The sequence below is a fragment of the Embiotoca jacksoni genome, unplaced genomic scaffold (genome assembly GCF_022577435.1).
Source record: "Embiotoca jacksoni isolate LCO1_2020_lvr unplaced genomic scaffold, fEmbJac1.0.p SCAF_47, whole genome shotgun sequence".
NCBI lineage: Eukaryota > Metazoa > Chordata > Actinopteri > Embiotocidae > Embiotoca > Embiotoca jacksoni.
In genome coordinates this window covers 2419130-2435068 of record NW_027185400.1, presented here as the reverse complement: position 1 = coordinate 2435068, position 15939 = coordinate 2419130, and the positions used below count along the sequence as shown (strand labels likewise).

At 38.7% G+C, this 15939-nt stretch overlaps 4 protein-coding genes across 5 annotated transcripts; all 4 read left to right on the top strand.

Moving 5' to 3' along the window:
• Window positions 1-236: 236 nt before the first annotated feature.
• Window positions 237-2483, top strand: LOC138210603 (transmembrane protein 272-like). 2 transcript variants are annotated; one of them, XM_069169854.1, is made up of 5 exons: window positions 237-317; window positions 681-761; window positions 1203-1253; window positions 1626-1829; window positions 1928-2483. In XM_069169854.1, exons 1-5 carry the CDS (start codon window positions 311-313, stop codon window positions 2143-2145), a joined length of 561 nt encoding a protein of 186 aa, XP_069025955.1. In that variant the 5' UTR covers window positions 237-310; the 3' UTR covers window positions 2146-2483. The 2 variants fall into 2 exon arrangements, with proteins under 2 accessions (XP_069025955.1, XP_069025953.1); XM_069169852.1 differs by having other exon boundaries at window positions 669-761.
• Window positions 2484-2622: 139 nt separating this feature from the next.
• On the top strand, window positions 2623-5665 carry LOC138210604 (cytidine deaminase). The gene is made up of 5 exons (XM_069169855.1): window positions 2623-2963; window positions 3048-3164; window positions 3964-4075; window positions 4164-4221; window positions 5357-5665. Exons 1-5 carry the CDS (start codon window positions 2864-2866, stop codon window positions 5468-5470), a joined length of 501 nt encoding a protein of 166 aa, XP_069025956.1. The 5' UTR covers window positions 2623-2863; the 3' UTR covers window positions 5471-5665.
• Window positions 5666-5776: 111 nt separating this feature from the next.
• Window positions 5777-8962, top strand: fis1 (fission, mitochondrial 1). Its single transcript, XM_069169923.1, has 5 exons — window positions 5777-5851; window positions 6099-6231; window positions 7264-7340; window positions 7948-8053; window positions 8169-8962. The coding sequence occupies exons 1-5, from the start codon at window positions 5807-5809 to the stop codon at window positions 8270-8272; spliced, it is 465 nt and encodes a 154-aa protein (XP_069026024.1). The 5' UTR covers window positions 5777-5806; the 3' UTR covers window positions 8273-8962.
• A 3859-nt stretch (window positions 8963-12821) lies between these two features.
• On the top strand, window positions 12822-15606 carry cldn15a (claudin 15a). The gene is made up of 5 exons (XM_069169851.1): window positions 12822-13119; window positions 13407-13571; window positions 13845-13926; window positions 14009-14116; window positions 14964-15606. Exons 1-5 carry the CDS (start codon window positions 12903-12905, stop codon window positions 15058-15060), a joined length of 669 nt encoding a protein of 222 aa, XP_069025952.1. The 5' UTR covers window positions 12822-12902; the 3' UTR covers window positions 15061-15606.
• The last annotated feature ends 333 nt before the right edge of the window (window positions 15607-15939 follow it).

Here is a 15939-nt window from a genome sequence, read left to right as displayed (position 1 = left end):
ATCCATCCATCCATCCATCCATCATCCATCCATCCATCCATCCATCCATCCATCCATCATCCATCCATCCATCCATCCAATATTATTTTATTTGAGATTAAGTTAAAAAAATAATATATATTTTACTTTTCCTTTCTCTGTTTCAGGTGGTACGACATGCCGCCCATTTGAAAGCCATCCTTCTCAAACGGGCTCGTCAGGTTTGATGTCAACCTTAAAATAACAAACATCTGATTCCACTGAGTTCCTGTAAAAACTCTGTGCTGGTCATTAGTCAAAGCTTTCAGGGGGAGGAGGACGATCAGAAACAATGGCAGGTAAGTGGGCTTTTGAATAATTTCTTTAAAATGTATTTTACTGTCAGATTACACCAAGATGATGTCAGGTGCTTTAAGTCGTATGAGAAGGAAACTATTACTTTATTACTATTACTTCAACTTTTTATCTTATTTGAGAATGATTTAGCCTGAATGTGATCTGTTTGGTGAATGATGTTTTTTACACCTGCGATTATTTAAAAAAAAAAAAAAAGTTGAAATAAAACCATCCAAACTTAGATTGACATTTACCGACCAACTTTTTAATTCCAGCAGAAAGTTTCGCCTTCAGTTTCACTTTGTGTTCAGATATGAAAACATGAAGACAACAAACGGGTTCATGCTCTTTAGCTCCCTCTACAGGCCAATCTGTGACGATTACCGTTGGCACCGTGTGGACGCTTCAAGTGAAACCACCATCACAGAGACCCCAGAGAATACCAAGTGAGGGTTTTTTTTTTATAGTTTTGAAATGCCTATAAAGTTGTAAACAATGTAAAAAAACCAACCTGAAAATGACAACCTCCATGAGGGTAAAAAGATGAGATGGTCTCATAATATTTGTGTTTATTGGTTTGATCATTTTCATATAGTAGCATGTGTTAGTTTGGTGGCTTCTTTAAGAGTTTTATTTAATTAATTCTATTTTATTTTATCTAAAGTGACAACAATTTTATGCAGAACTTTTTCTTTAATATTGTACATGTAAAGTGTTTAGGGATCATGTTGCAAGATGCTTCTACACTTTAAATTGAATTTAATTGAGAAATTAAAAAATGAAGTTTTTAGGACGTTACAAATATGAAAAGTGTTATATTGATGTCTTAAAAGTGTACAATCAATATCACATTACAAGTGAAACAACATTTCTTTTACATCTTGTAGTTGCAGTCGTTGTCTTGTGGGTCGTCCTCTCTACGTCACGAGTCCTCTTTGGTGAGTATAGATGCTCTTTTCTTCAACATGATGTCTCACTGCTTTGTTTTTCCAAACATGTAGAATGTCAAAAATCTCCCAACTTTTTGGGTGAATTTAAAGATGACGTTAAAGACTCTCAAACTGATTAAGTAACAAAAGAGGAATAAAATGCTATTTTTATTTATGTGTCTTTTTCTCCCATGATATTTTTGCACCAAGTATGTATTCAAATCCATCTATATTTATGTATTTATTTTTTCCTTTTGTTATTTGTTATTCTACTCTCCTATTAGTTCCACATTGATACTTTCCTGTATGAAATAATACGAATTCATATCTTGTTCAATAAAGTTCTAAAAACAACTTTGTTGAGCCACCAAGTGTCTGCAGGTTTTGTGTATTTCCAGGACTGCCCTCAGCAGCCCAACATCCCCATCTACCTGTTGGGGCTGGGTCTGATACCCCTGATCGTGCTACCATTTGTGACGCTGCCCTGTGAGAGCGACCCAGCTCAGCGACGGCAGCTGGCCAGCGGCTTCGCAGGCTGCCTGCTGGGTTTAATCGGCCTGTTTCCCTTCATGTGGATTCTGGCAGGTAAAGGACAAAAAAACACCAGAGAAGAGAAAGAAGTACATTTAATTTAGTACGTTTTGCACATCTATCTGTTTCTGTGCCCTCCCCTCGACCTCCAGGTGATGTGTGGGTCTTCTCGGTCTACCAGCCGAACTACGACCCCTCAGCTGCTGATGGTCTCTACTGCAACAAGACCTTGTACATGTTCGCCTTCTGGAACGCCGTGTACGACACGTTCGGGATCGGAGTCCTCCTGGCCGGACTCTGCAAAAGACTCCTGTGTTTTGTGACGATGCGTCCTGCGCGGACAAACACAGACTTTTATGGGCACGTCTGAGGATTCTTGATGATTTCTAATGCGTGAGGTTACGTTATGGCTTTATTTTACTGTAAGATTGTGTCTCTCTACCTGCTTCCTACCTATCCTCTATTAAATGGTACATTTGTAGGCATTTTCCAACTTCAGATTAATACACAAATTGTGCAACATATGATAACATGAGTAAAATAGATGGGAAGGTTTTCACATGGAATCTACACCTGTGATATTCGCGTTTTTTCTTTCTATAAGTGAAACATATTTGATAAATTGGTTATTTAATGTAGCTTTAATGACTTTATCGCCTCGGGAACAAGTTGTGCAAATCTGTAAGACTTTATGTAGAATTTATGTTTGTTATTTTATCTATTATTTGTATTATCTGTTAATTTTGTGTAAAATTTAATTGAATATTTCCTATATTTAATTAAAGATGTTGATTAAAGTAAGAATATTTATTGGAACGTGTTGTTTACATTACAGTGCAGACGGTTTCTCAAAGTATGACACAAAATGTCGTCCCTTCAATTAGATTTATAAAGTTTAAATTGTTTATTTTAACCTGTGCAGTTGTTCTCATTCAATTTGATCTCGCGAGAAACCAGGACAACAGTCGACTCCCATGTGGACGGGACTACGTCAGACTGTCCCATGATGCTGCGTCCAACCAGCCAATGACGTGGAGGTAAACAATGCACGTGCAGCAGCTGAATGAAGCCAGCTCGTGTCCCAATCAATGCTGGAGCGGTCCGAGAGCTGTGGGTCACCTGGTGGGTCACATGACGGTCCAGCTGGTGAACTGACCACCTGCGGACAGTCTTCCTCTACAATGGCAGGCAAGTCCTCCTCTCCTCGTATAAATACACGTCATGGTGAATACGTGATTTTGATTTGCTCCTGGTCCTTTCTGTTGTGTGCAGACCAGGTGAAAGAGCTCGTGTCAAAGTGCCTGCAGGCTCGCGACATGGCATACTGTCCGTACAGCCGGTTCCCCGTTGGTGCCGCCATATTAACAGCAGATGGCGCTATAATCACAGGTAAACCACCAACAGGTGACTTCTCTCTTCCTACCAGCAGAAAGAACCAGAACCAGAACCAATGCGCAGAAAAGTAACGAGTACTCAAGTACAAGTACTTAAATATAATTCCGAGGAACTTTCCTTTCACTCAACTTTATATTTCAGTTTAAGTTCAGAGAAAAATTTACATTTTACGACATGAACTTAAACAGAAACCTATTACTCACGCTGCAGGTTATATTTTCATTCAAAAATATAACACACTTCAAGAAGTTGTGTAATTTTTGCCTTTTTTTTTTTAATTACAATTTTTGAGTGTCTATTTTTGTCTTTACACACTTCACAGTTACTATATACTTTATATACGACCCAGAAATCATATCTTTTATTCGTTTTGCACATTTTTTATACAGTAGTTACTCATACTGTGGATCTGTTCTCATACTGCTGTTGTTAAAGCTATAAAGTTTATCTTATCTTATCTTATCTTACCTTAAGTTCCTTTACCTTGGCTTCACGACTAAAATCATGTCAATGCATAACTAATATAATTTTAATTAACTAATGTCTCAATAATGTGACACTCACAGGATCAATTCTAATGCGCAATGTTTTTTGTTTTTTTTTACTTTTGATACTTCAGCTGAACTTTATTCATATGAAACTTTTTCTGAATTGAGATTACAAAGTTGCTCGCCAAGAAGAGAATTAAGGGGAATATAAAACACGAATAAAACCTAGTGTACAACTGTGCAAGCTTGATGCGACTCCTGTGAACTGAGTCCTGAGTCCGCTGTGTGTGTTTGTGTGTTTCCAGGCTGCAACGTGGAGAACGCCTCCTTCGGTCTGACGGTGTGCGCCGAGCGGACGGCCGTCCAGAGAGCCGTCGTGGAAGGACACCGGCGGTTCACCGCCATCGCTGTGACGTGGTAACGCGCTCAGTAACACGGTGACATGTTCAGAGTGTGGTGGAGTGGCGTGTCGCTGTGCGTTCATCCTCTCCTCTCCTCTGTGCAGCGATACCAAAGACCAGTTTGTCGGACCGTGCGGAGCGTGCCGGCAGGTTCTCATGGAGGTGAGACGTCTTGTATGACCAGCAGAAACATTCATTGTCGCGTGATTGGTTTATGATTCCCTGCAAAAATATTTTCAGTTCATCGTCTTAATTCTGCCAATGATTGAATTAAAATAAATAAAATAAAATATGCACGTGACATTATCATTTTTCAAATTCACATACTATGAATCGGATTGTTTAAAAATAATTTCTTACATTTTTTTGGATCTTGAAACAACACAAAAAAAAATATCAAGACAGTTTTCTAAATGTTACACAAAAAAAAAATATCTTTAAAACTGAATTACAGACAGAATTGGCTCAATAAAAAGGAAGATGTTTGCCATCATGACTCGTTGTCTTCCCTGCATGTTGACATCGTCTCATCCACTGCTCATCATCTCATCATCTCTTCATCTCTTCCTCTCATCATCTCTTCATCTCTTCCTCTCATCATCTCATCATCTCATCATCTCTTCCTCTCATCATCTCTTCCTCTCATCATCTCATCATCTCTTCCTCTCATCATCTCTTCCTCTCATCATCTCATCATCTCTTCCTCTCATCATCTCTTCATCTCTTCCTCTCATCATCTCATCATCTCATCATCTCTTCCTCTCATCATCTCTTCCTCTCATCATCTCATCATCTCTTCCTCTCATCATCTCATCATCTCTTCCTCTCATCATCTCTTCATCTCTTCCTCTCATCATCTCATCATCTCATCATCTCTTCCTCTCATCATCTCTTCCTCTCATCATCTCTTCCTCTCATCATCTCTTCATCTCTTCCTCTCATCATCTCTTCCTCTCATCATCTCTTCATCTCTTCCTCTCATCATCTCATCATCTCTTCCTCTCATCATCTCTTCATCTCTTCCTCTCATCATCTCATCATCTCATCATCTCTTCCTCTCATCATCTCTTCCTCTCATCATCTCATCATCTCTTCCTCTCATCATCTCTTCATCTCTTCCTCTCATCATCTCATCATCTCTTCCTCTCATCATCTCTTCATCTCTTCCTCTCATCATCTCATCATCTCATCATCTCTTCCTCTCATCATCTCATCATCTCATCATCTTCCTCTCTTCCTCTCATCATCTCTTCCTCTCTTCCTCTCATCATCTCTTCCTCTCTTCCTCTCTCCCCAGTTTGGACCAGACTGGATTGTTTACTTGACCAAGCCAGATGGATCTTACTCAGAAACGAGCCTCAGAGAGCTGCTGCCTTTAGCCTTTTCCCCGGCACACCTCGCAAAGAACTGATGAAGCCTCAGCGGCGAGCTTCCATTAATATTAGTTTCATTGATCTGACAGTAAGAAGGCAAAAAAAACCTGTGAACTAAAACTGAATTTCTACAACTTTCCTCATCCTTTAACCTGGTTTTTTTTTTTTTTTTTCTCGCAAATAAAACTTCATATTTGGTGTCGAATTTCCCAGAAATAAAAAGTTTTTCAACATGTGGTTAATGCTTCTTTTTATTATTATAATTATTGTTATGACGCAACAATGGTTTTACTAGAGAAATCCAAGGGTGACGTCACCAACTCTCGAGTCATGTGATTTAAAGAGGGCGCGGCTAGAGTTCAGTTTCCGGAAACATGGAGGCTGTATTGAGTGATGTGGTCGCTCCCGAGGACCTCTTGGTAAGTTTTCACCTCATTTAACCTCTTTTCCTCTCGTAAAACAAACATTATCACACGAGGGACTTTCACCGACTTCCCGTTTGCGTCCGTTAACCCGGTAAACGTTGACATAGTCGGTGAAATATGACGTGTCGACGCGGACTGAAGTCGCGTCACGTAGCCAGCTAATGCTAACTAAAGCTAACTGTTTACCATCAGGTCAACACACGTTCAGCCCTCTGACACTTCAACACTTTATTTATGGCAGAAATTTGAGAAGAAATACAACAATGAGTTGGTGAAGGGAGCCGTTTCCAAGGAAACCAAGTTTGAATATGCCTGGTGTTTGATCAGGAGCAAATACTCGGAGGACATCAAGAAGGGAATCGCTCTCCTGGAGGGTGAGTTATTATTATTATTATTATTATTATTATTATTATTATTATTATTATATCATGTATAATACTTCATGTCATGTTGTTATTATTATTAATGTTATTATTATATCATGTATAATACTTCATGTCATGTTGTTATTATTATTAATGTTATTATTATATCATGTATAATACTTCATGTCATGTTATTATTATTAATGTTATTTTATTATTATTATGTCATGTATAATACTTCACATGTCATGTTATTATATTATTATTATTATAATATCATGTATAATACTTCACATGTCATGTTATTATATTATTATTATTATTATATCATGTATAATACTTCATATGTCATGTTATTATATTATTATAATTATATCGTGTATAATACTTCATGTGTCATGTTATTATAGTACTGATACTATAATACTTCATAATGTTATTATAGTACTGATACTATAATACTTCATATGTAATATTATAATACTGATACTATAATACTCCATATGTAATATTATAATACTGATACTATAATACTTCATAGGTAATATAGTACTGATACGATAATACTTCATATGTAATATTATAATACTGAAACTATACTCCATAATGTTATTATAATACTGAAACTATAATACTTCATGTATAATTAGAGCAGAACAGATTTATTAGTTTTTTTGAGGCTGATATTCATGTTTAAAAACCTGTTAAACAGTTTTCATGAGTATCATCATAAAATTAGTTTTTTAAAGAATTTTGATGTATTTTACCGCTAAAATATAAACGTGACGGCGGACAAACTGAAAGTGAAATTGCATCTATGTAAAATCTCTCAACATATCAGCCATCATATACAGTATAAGTATTATAGCTGTAATACATTATAAAGTTATACATATATCTTTACAGATGTTTTGGGGAGTTTAAAAGGTTTTACTGAGCGAGTTAGACGAGTGTCGTGGCAGCTCTGTTTGCATCAGGAGGGTCCATGTACCGTATTTTTCCAGCTTTCATCAATATATATATATTTTTTTTTTCTTGCAGAACTTGTTCAGAAATCATCAAAGGACGACTCCCGGGACTTTTTGTTCTACCTGGCGGTGGCCAACTACAGACTGAAGGTGAGTCTGTCTCTCAGTCTTTCAGGAAAATGCCCACTTCTATCGAACAGAAACTCTATTTGTGTGTCAGACAGCTTTTACTTTTTGCCTGGACTCCTCGCTCCTCCTGACGCAATGTCGCACACGGGGCTCTCTGATTGGTCCAATTCTGCTGATGCATCACCACAGACGTTGCTAGAAAAACGCCTGGTCAGCAGAGTTACTCATTTGTGTCTGAAACCGGCATTCTTGTACAATAGCGTGGTTCTCCTCTCTGCCCCGGTTGACCTTGAGAGCTAGTGAATCGGACCTTTAAGGTTCTGGAGGTCAAAATGATCTCCGACGCTTCTCTGCAGCTCGTAGGATTTAATGAATATTTTAAATTCAGTATTGATGACAGGAACGCTACGGTTTCCTTCAACACAGTGTTAATGACAAATATGATTTATTTTTTTAGGTTTTACATGAATAAATATGAAATAAAATGTGTCTGTTTTTCTAGTTATCATTTTTACATGGAGTCGTACATATTCCTGTAAATTACTTCCCTTTAAAAGAACATTGTGTTTTTGTTTTCAGTAACCCTTCAGATTATTTTAGATTTCCCTCTTTTTTTTTTTTTTTGCAGGAGTATGAAAAAGCTCTGAAGTACATCCGAACTCTTCTGAAGAACGAGCCGGGGAACAAACAGGCTCTGGAGCTGGAGAAGCTCATCGTCAAGGCTTTAAAGAAAGGTGAGAAATAATAACCCCGTCACATTCTGGATGAGTACCATTTGTAATCCATTAAAAAGTCAGTTTATGTGATTTTTAAACGGACGTCCTGAAACCCTCACCTGTTGTTATGCAGACGGCTTGGTTGGCATGGCGATCGTCGGGGGGATCAGCCTCGGCGTAGCCGGGTTAGCCGGCCTCATCGGCCTGGCCGTGTCAAAGGGAGCTGCCAAATCCTAACTCGGCTGTGAGACGGCGAGTCTTCATGTTGCTGAACTGACACACTGACCTGCTTTAAAAAAATACAAAATGAAAACGTTTGCAGGAACGCTTGAAGGATGTATAATTGTGGTTTGAAGCTGAATATGGTCTGCGACGCATTCAAAGATTTTAATAATGCCAGTAAATGACTTGTTTTCATACTTTAACAGGGTTGAAAATCATCTAACGTTGCTCTATTTACACTCTATAGCATGACACCTTCTCATTCCAGACATTATAAAAGAGTCAGGGTGCAGTTTTTTGTCACGTAATTTCTGAATATGCTGATGTTACTGAGCTGAATTTACATTTTGGAAAAACATATTCTTTCTGAAAGTGCCGTTGTGGTTCTGTAAGCAGTTGTTTCATCATTCTTGGATTGTTCCAGAAAGTGCTGATGGTGCAGTTTAAAGTCTGGCTTGTAATGTAAAGGAGGGCCGGAGTCATTCGCTGGTGATGTCGTGGCTGTTGGAAACGAGCAGATGTTTACGCTGGTTTTGGACATGCAGTTTGTTCTGAATACGACTTTTAAGGAATGTGTTGCACTCATTTGACATTAATCCATTTTTTTGTTGTCTAAAAATGATTTGAATGAATTTCCTAACTTCTTACCTGTGCTGTATTTGTGTTTTCCATCTTGTTCAATAAAACAATTTTGAAGTAATAGAAGATTTTGCGTTCTCAGGAAATTATTGCAGAGCACACGGATGCATCTTCATTCTATAAATCACAATTAAACAAATATCTTCACGAATAAATAACAAATATTTCATTAAAAAAAAAAAAGTTGAACTTTTATTTTAAACCTGTATCATTTTAAACTATTTTTATTTGATTCCGACAGTTGTTTTGATTGTTCTTGATTGACAGAAATACTTTTTTGTAGCAATAAAAGTAACATTGAGGAGGAAACTGCAAAAAGCTCCTTATTCTCAAAACAATATTGGACCTGACAACATTTCATCACGTTAAACTCGACTTTAAAAACATTTCACATCACTAATTTGTTTGTTTATTAATTGTCTTATTAATTAATTTATTTTTTATCCTGAACTTGGATCTTTTTTGTCTGTTGCTCCATGAGGTTCAAAAGTAGGACAAGCTGACCAACTTCCCTTTTGTATTTTTAAGATTTAACAGCTTCAGTTTTAAATCTATCAAGTGTATAAATTTCAGCCATAAAAGACGTTTTGTCGTGTTTACATTCATAATTCAACACGAGATGATCTCGACATGGTTTAAGAGGAAGAAGAGTTGTTTCAGAGAAGCGTTTCATCTGCATAGAAACGGACCTCATGAGTAACAGCAGGACTGTTGTGAAAGAGCAGCAACCAGGAAACTACATTTCCATTTATGTGAAGCTGCAGGTGATCGAGTCCAAGACTCTTTTATTGACCGAGCAAAGTCCAGAATATCACCCCACTGATTTATTATATTTATTACCACTCATGTTAATCATTTATCGACCCAGTGGGAGTTTTGGACGCCGTATGAGAGTTTTGCATCGCGATCGTCGTCTCATTGTTCGAGTATTTATCACAAAGTTCGATCTGTACTTGTTTGTAAGAAAACCGACGCCTGTTCTCGTTCGCCCGCCGTCACTCGTCCTCATATCTGGAGATGGAAGACGGCGGCATGGTTTTACGACAGGAAGGCCATCGGGTGTGTGCGGGTGTTATCGACCTCGTGGGATGTTACTGATTAACCCGGCCGGCACGACCGAAACTCCACAAGAGGGAAAAACATTCTGTGGTGTGAAAGAGAGAAACGGACCTCAGGGGAGAAAAACTGGAACAAATATCCACACAGAATAGAAAGATAATGAAAGCTTGGTTTGTTCCTCAGACTCTTCCCACACAGATTCTTTTTTTTTTCTTTTTTTAACCCTCTTCAGCGTCAATGATTCATCAAAGTTGGTGTAATTCAGATCGGCTTCAGTGGGTTCGAGCTGCTCGGGCCAATGTTCACCGCTGTGACACGGCTGCAGGATATCAATGTGTAATCACCACGAAGATGCAGAACACAAGCGGCGTGTTGGTGGAGTTACGCCCCGTTTTCATGTCATCATCGCCGCCATTTAAGGTTATTGGAGAACGCACGTTTCCCGTCTCCGGCCTCGTACGGTTGCAGGTGGAAACACTGACAGTAAATCTTTGTTTGGTTTTGTTATAGTGTTGTTAGCAGTCACATTTCTGGTGTCAATTATTTCCTTCCATCCCACTTTGATAAGTTATTCACTTTATTACACCAGATGTTGTACCAGCTTATTTTCATATATTTGTTTCACAGAATTTTTACCTTTTCTTGTTTTTTTGTTTTTTTACTAGAATTGCCTAAAAAAAAAAATGTGTTTTATAACAAGAGATCCAATTGAATCAAGTTTGATTCAATTGGATCTCTTGTTTCAAATTTTTTTTTTTAGGCAAATTCAGTTAAAATTCTTTTTGAAAATTCATTAAGGAAATGAATGAAAATAAAAACAAATTGGCAGCTGGTGCAAAATCTAGAGAAATGAAGTGAATAAAAACTGACTTATCAAAGTGGGATGGAAGGACATTTTGGACTAAAGTGGGACACAACGGTCCACCAGATGCAAAGTTCGTCGTCAGAAAGTTGTCCACGTAATTAAACGAGAAATGTTCCCATTTCATAAAAGTTTTCCCCGAGTTCCTGAAACTCCTTTTTCTAAATAAACTAGTGGACGCGTGCAGCATTGATCTCTGCAGACTTCCATGTTGCGTCAAATCATCACTCGCTCACCTCACCCGCCTTTAATGATTTATCCCTGGAAAGCTGGAAAGTTGTCGGCTTCTTCTCGGTTGTGTCACATAAAGTTTTGCGGTTCGTGTGACATTTACATTTAATGACACAAAGTTATCAGCGGCCGACTGAGCTGTAAAAACGGGCTCGCTCATAAAACGAGACGTTTACGTCAGGACAAATGCTTAAAGGAGGCTTGTAGCTCAAAGTAATAAATGAACATATCCCATTAATATTTGTAAACATGACAAAACTGAGATCCTGTAAATCCTGTCAGGAATAATCGGACACTTTATTTGAAACACTTGACGATATTGTAAGGCATTTTAACATTTAATCAAACCACACTTCTCTCTGTAATTACATTTTAAATAAGTTATTTAGATTGTGCCTGTTACGGTAATTCATTTTTTTTAAAGATAAAACTCACTCAGCATACGTTTAAATATCTTAGTGGCATTAGTGTTTTTTAAATTCACCTGAAAATAGTTTTTTTTTGTCATGATCAGCGAATTAATTCTTGAGTTTATGTGCTTTGTGAATTCAGTGACCTTTGACCTTTGCCCACTAAAAAATTTAAATCAGATCATCTTTGAGAAGAAGAAAGAAAAATCACAACTAACTCAACTTCTAAATCAATTTTCCGCCAGATAATCACCTCTCAGACTGAGATGAAACATTTCTTATGATCGTACATCGGCAGCCTGATTGATAAACTCTTAATTTATAAAAGTTTATTTCCAGAAAACCCTTTTCTGAAGGGAAATTAGTTCCACGGTTTGAAAAAGACTCAGCATTTCAAGATCGCAGCCTATTATTTAAAAAAAAAAAACATCTGTTGCGTAATCAGTGTCACCTTTTTCTAAATCTTCATTCTGATCACATTTTACGATCTTTGTTGATCTCCAGAGAAATGCAGGTCAGGATTTATCTGAGAATTATCAGTGCGTTGATCTCCGTGTTGGATTTCTCAGCGCCGACGGCTATCAGGATTTAAACTAATGAGGACACACAAACACAGAAACTACTCGATGAACTGGAAACCTTTAGACCGCTCGGTGTGGAAATCTCTCCAAGTGGATGGGTGTGACGCTCATTGTGTCTTCTGGCCTTGACACATTCAAACCAAAACAATAAAACTGCAGTTTGCAATGTAGTTTTAAAAATGTCTTTAATGCCACTTTGGTATGAAAACTTGAGTTATACGGACACAAAAATCTGCATTTATGAGAAAGAACCATCACAAAAAAACCTTGAAAAAAAAGTTTATAAAATAGATGGTAATCCTTGATTTTTCATCCAGTTCGTCCTTATTGTGATCACACTCTTGAGATGTGTTTTTGAAAGTGTGAAATTCCTTAAATATGTGTATTAAACAAAAAACAACAGAAATTCACAGCTGCATGTGACCTTTGGACTCTGAGAGAGAGAGAGAGCCAATAAACACCTGTTCAAGTTTCAGGGGTGTAAAATACAAAAAAAGAAAAGTGTGTGCGTGTGTGTGTGTGTATGTGTGTGTGTGTGTGTGTGTGTGTGTGTGTGTGTGTGTGTGTGTGTGTGTGTGTGTGTGTGTGTGTGTGTGTGTGTGTGTGTGCAGGGGAGGAGAGACAGCGGCTCATATAAATCATTATACATATCTGTTGAGCTGGACACATCTCACCGTGGGAGACGAGACGCTGCACACTTCTCAGACTCACCGAGGAAATCACATGTTCTGACTTCCATCACTTCATTCAGTTTTTTATTGTATTTTAAAAAAAGAAAATACAAAAAAAAATAGAACAAAATAAAACCTCGAGATCTGGACGTACTTTTTGCTTTTGGCTGACTGCTGGGCCGAGGAGGGGTCATGGATCCGATTGTGGAAGTAGTGGCTTTGATTTTGGGGTTCATCGGCTGGGTGATGGCGGGGGTGGCGCTGCCCAACCGGTACTGGAGGACCTCCACCGTGGACGGCAACGTCATCACCACCTCCACCATCTACGAGAACCTGTGGATGTCCTGCGCCACAGATTCAACCGGCGTGCACAACTGCAGGGACTTCCCTTCGCTGCTCGCTTTGAGCGGTACGTCCACAAAAAAAAAAAAAAAAATCTTCTTTAATGGCAATAAAGTAGCTTTTATTTTACAATTTAACAGATTTGTTGTCACGTTTAAGGCCACAAAATACCAACTTTAGATCATTTTATCTTGAAAAAGTTTTTATAATGTGTAAAGTATTCATGTTTAAAGGACGATTTAAAAGCGTTAAAGGTCCTTGGACGCTCTGAACTGTCATTTCTTGGCCTCGTCTCCTGTTCTTAAAAAAAACGCATGAAAAGCTGTTGAGTTGAGTGTTTCTGTTGGTATCCAGGTTACATCCAGGCGTCCCGTGCCCTGATGATCACCGCCCTGGTGTTGGGCACCTTTGGACTGGTGGCGGCCCTGATGGGAGTCCAGTGCTCCAAAGCCGGGGGAGAAAACTACGTCCTGAAAGGGAGGATCGCAGGCACAGCCGGAGTCCTTTTTATACTTCAAGGTAACAAAAAAACACACAAAAAGGTTTTCGAAACACGTCATGAAGTGTGTTTCAGGTAAATCATTGAGATACAGTCCAAAGTAAAGACGTTTTAATGCACCAGCCTTTAAATCCAGGTTACTAAATCAGGATCGTGATGTTCTGTTCGTTGACATTCGGCCTCTATAACGTTCTCTTTAGCTTCCTGCTTGACTTTGGACTCTTGTTTTCAGTATCTGCCGGCTCCCTCGCTGCTTTCTCTGATTATCTGTTGGTTCTTTTTTCCATCGACAGGTTTGTGCACGATGGTCTCCGTGTCCTGGTACGCCTTCAACATCACGCAGGACTTCTTTGACCCTTTATACCCGGGGATAAGGTGAGCCGCTGCTTCGCGGCGAGCGAACGAGGTTTTTGAACTGCGGCGTTCGTCCGACTGAAACTCTGCTCGTGTGTCGCAGGTACGAAATCGGAGAAGGACTTTACATCGGCTGGTGCTCGGCCGTGCTCGCCATCGCCGGAGGAGCCTGTCTCACCTGCTCCTGCAAACTGGGCACGGAGGAAAAATAGTGAGTTCACGCAAAACGATTTTAATGTTTTTCTGTCTGAATAATCATGAAGACCCTGAATGCACCGTGTGAATGTAAACAGGTCCGAGCACGCCGCGTCACGACTTCCGGTTCATTTTGAAACTATCGGAGCGGCTTTTAACCAATCGGCGTTCACCAACATGTGACGTATGTTATGTTGTCGAGGCGTTGGAACTATTTCAACATCATCGCCCGTCGGTCCCTGATTGGTTCGTCCCTTCAGACGATCTGATTGGACCTTAATGCGAACAGGGTTTCCAGACATGCGATTAATCTCAGCGTCACTTCAGTACAGAGCTGAAAAAATTGGACAGATTTGCTGTTTGTTAACTGCAATTCATTTTAAGAATCGGTGCTTTGCATTAATCGCACGGCGCTCCAGACGCCCCGATATACAGGAGGTGAAACCTGTGAGCTTCTTTTGAAGATAATGCTTGAAGCAATACGAGGATTATCGGATGAATGAGGTCATAAAGAAGCGTGTTACTGGAAGGATTTGATGCCGAGCCTGAGGAGGCCTCGGACCGGTTAAAGTCACTGGAGGGTCTAAAAAAGAAAGTCTGCGTTTGGCGGCCCCCAGTGGACGGATCGAAAGAGTGCTGAAAACCACAAAGACTTGCAGCAAACATCACAAGAATTCAGTTTAAATGGGATCATAGAAAAAGGCCCTTTTCACGAATAATATTTTGATTTGTCATCGTGGGAAAAGCACAAACACTACGAGGTTGTAACCTGCTGCAACAAGTCCAAATGTCCCGTGAGATGTTTTCATCACTGATGATCTGAAGACTCATTCATGTTTCTGTCTGACCGTCTTGTTTTTCAGTCCTTTGCCGTATCAAGGCAGAGCAACGGTTTATTCTGGAGCCGCACCGGCCCGAAGCGCCGCCGCCAGCACTTACGGACGAAACGCTTACGTTTGACACGGGGACGGAACTTTTGTTGTTGTTGTTGTTGACGTATAACTAAACATGTCATTTGCATTTTTTGGGGAGCTTTGTATTTGTTAGTTTTTTTTCCATCACTGAGTGACGACACATCAGATGTTCACTGATGGAAGTGACTCAGCAGCACCGCACTGTACAGAAAACCAAGTGTGTATCTTGTAAAAACAAAATTATAATATTGAATTATAAAATGATTATATTGTAAAAAAAAATAAATATGTACAACTATTCATCACTCACGTCACCGCACAAACAAAAAAACTCGATTCTATTTATATTTCACAGATGATGTCGCTGGAATACATTTACAGTCATTCATTTTCAAAGGATTTCAATCATTGGATGAGGAAGGTCAAAGGTGGGATGATTCAGGTATTTTTGCGTGTTGTTTTTGTTTTGTACAGATTTGTAGGAACCTGAGAGAAGCAGTGGACGACAGGTTGTCTGTGACGCTATTTTTTTGTCTTTTATTTGTTTTATTTTTTTACGACTTCACCAAATAAAAAATGTTTTATTCTGAAACCTTTCAGTTTCACTTCCTGTACTCCAAAAAAAAAAGTTGCGATCGTAATCTTTTTTTATTTTTTTTTACAAACAAGTTTATTTACCACAACAAAAGGGCCACTCTAAAAACGTGGAGTTTAGTGTGCAATATTTTACATAAAAAAATAAAACGATAACAACAACCTTAAAGACCAAACTACACCTTTTAGAGTGTTTATTTTATTGAGACACATTTAAAACAGACTTTGAACGAATTTGTGAACATAATCTGAGAGGAAAAAACCCTTTTTGTGTCCACAGTCTCAGATATTTTACTTTAACTCAGAAGTTATTTTTATTTATTTTTTTAAT

Excerpts from the sequence above, each read along its gene's own strand:
- LOC138210603 (XM_069169852.1), top strand. Across the intron at positions 762-1,202 it reads GAGACCCCAGAGAATACCAA|TTGCAGTCGTTGTCTTGTGG; the intron begins GTGAGGGTTTTT and ends TACATCTTGTAG. Across the intron at positions 1,830-1,927 it reads CTTCATGTGGATTCTGGCAG|GTGATGTGTGGGTCTTCTCG; the intron begins GTAAAGGACAAA and ends CTCGACCTCCAG.
- fis1 (XM_069169923.1), top strand. The coding sequence starts at position 5,807 with ATGGAGGCTGTATTGAGTGATGTGGTCGCTCCCGAGGACCTCTTG. Across the intron at positions 6,232-7,263 it reads GGGAATCGCTCTCCTGGAGG|AACTTGTTCAGAAATCATCA; the intron begins GTGAGTTATTAT and ends TTTTTCTTGCAG. Across the intron at positions 8,054-8,168 it reads CGTCAAGGCTTTAAAGAAAG|ACGGCTTGGTTGGCATGGCG; the intron begins GTGAGAAATAAT and ends GTTGTTATGCAG.
- LOC138210604 (XM_069169855.1), top strand. The coding sequence starts at position 2,864 with ATGCTGGAGCGGTCCGAGAGCTGTGGGTCACCTGGTGGGTCACATGAC. Across the intron at positions 2,964-3,047 it reads GTCTTCCTCTACAATGGCAG|ACCAGGTGAAAGAGCTCGTG; the intron begins GCAAGTCCTCCT and ends TGTTGTGTGCAG. Across the intron at positions 3,165-3,963 it reads AGATGGCGCTATAATCACAG|GCTGCAACGTGGAGAACGCC; the intron begins GTAAACCACCAA and ends GTGTGTTTCCAG.
- cldn15a (XM_069169851.1), top strand. The coding sequence starts at position 12,903 with ATGGATCCGATTGTGGAAGTAGTGGCTTTGATTTTGGGGTTCATCGGC. Across the intron at positions 13,120-13,406 it reads TTCGCTGCTCGCTTTGAGCG|GTTACATCCAGGCGTCCCGT; the intron begins GTACGTCCACAA and ends GTTGGTATCCAG. Across the intron at positions 14,117-14,963 it reads CTGGGCACGGAGGAAAAATA|TCCTTTGCCGTATCAAGGCA; the intron begins GTGAGTTCACGC and ends CTTGTTTTTCAG.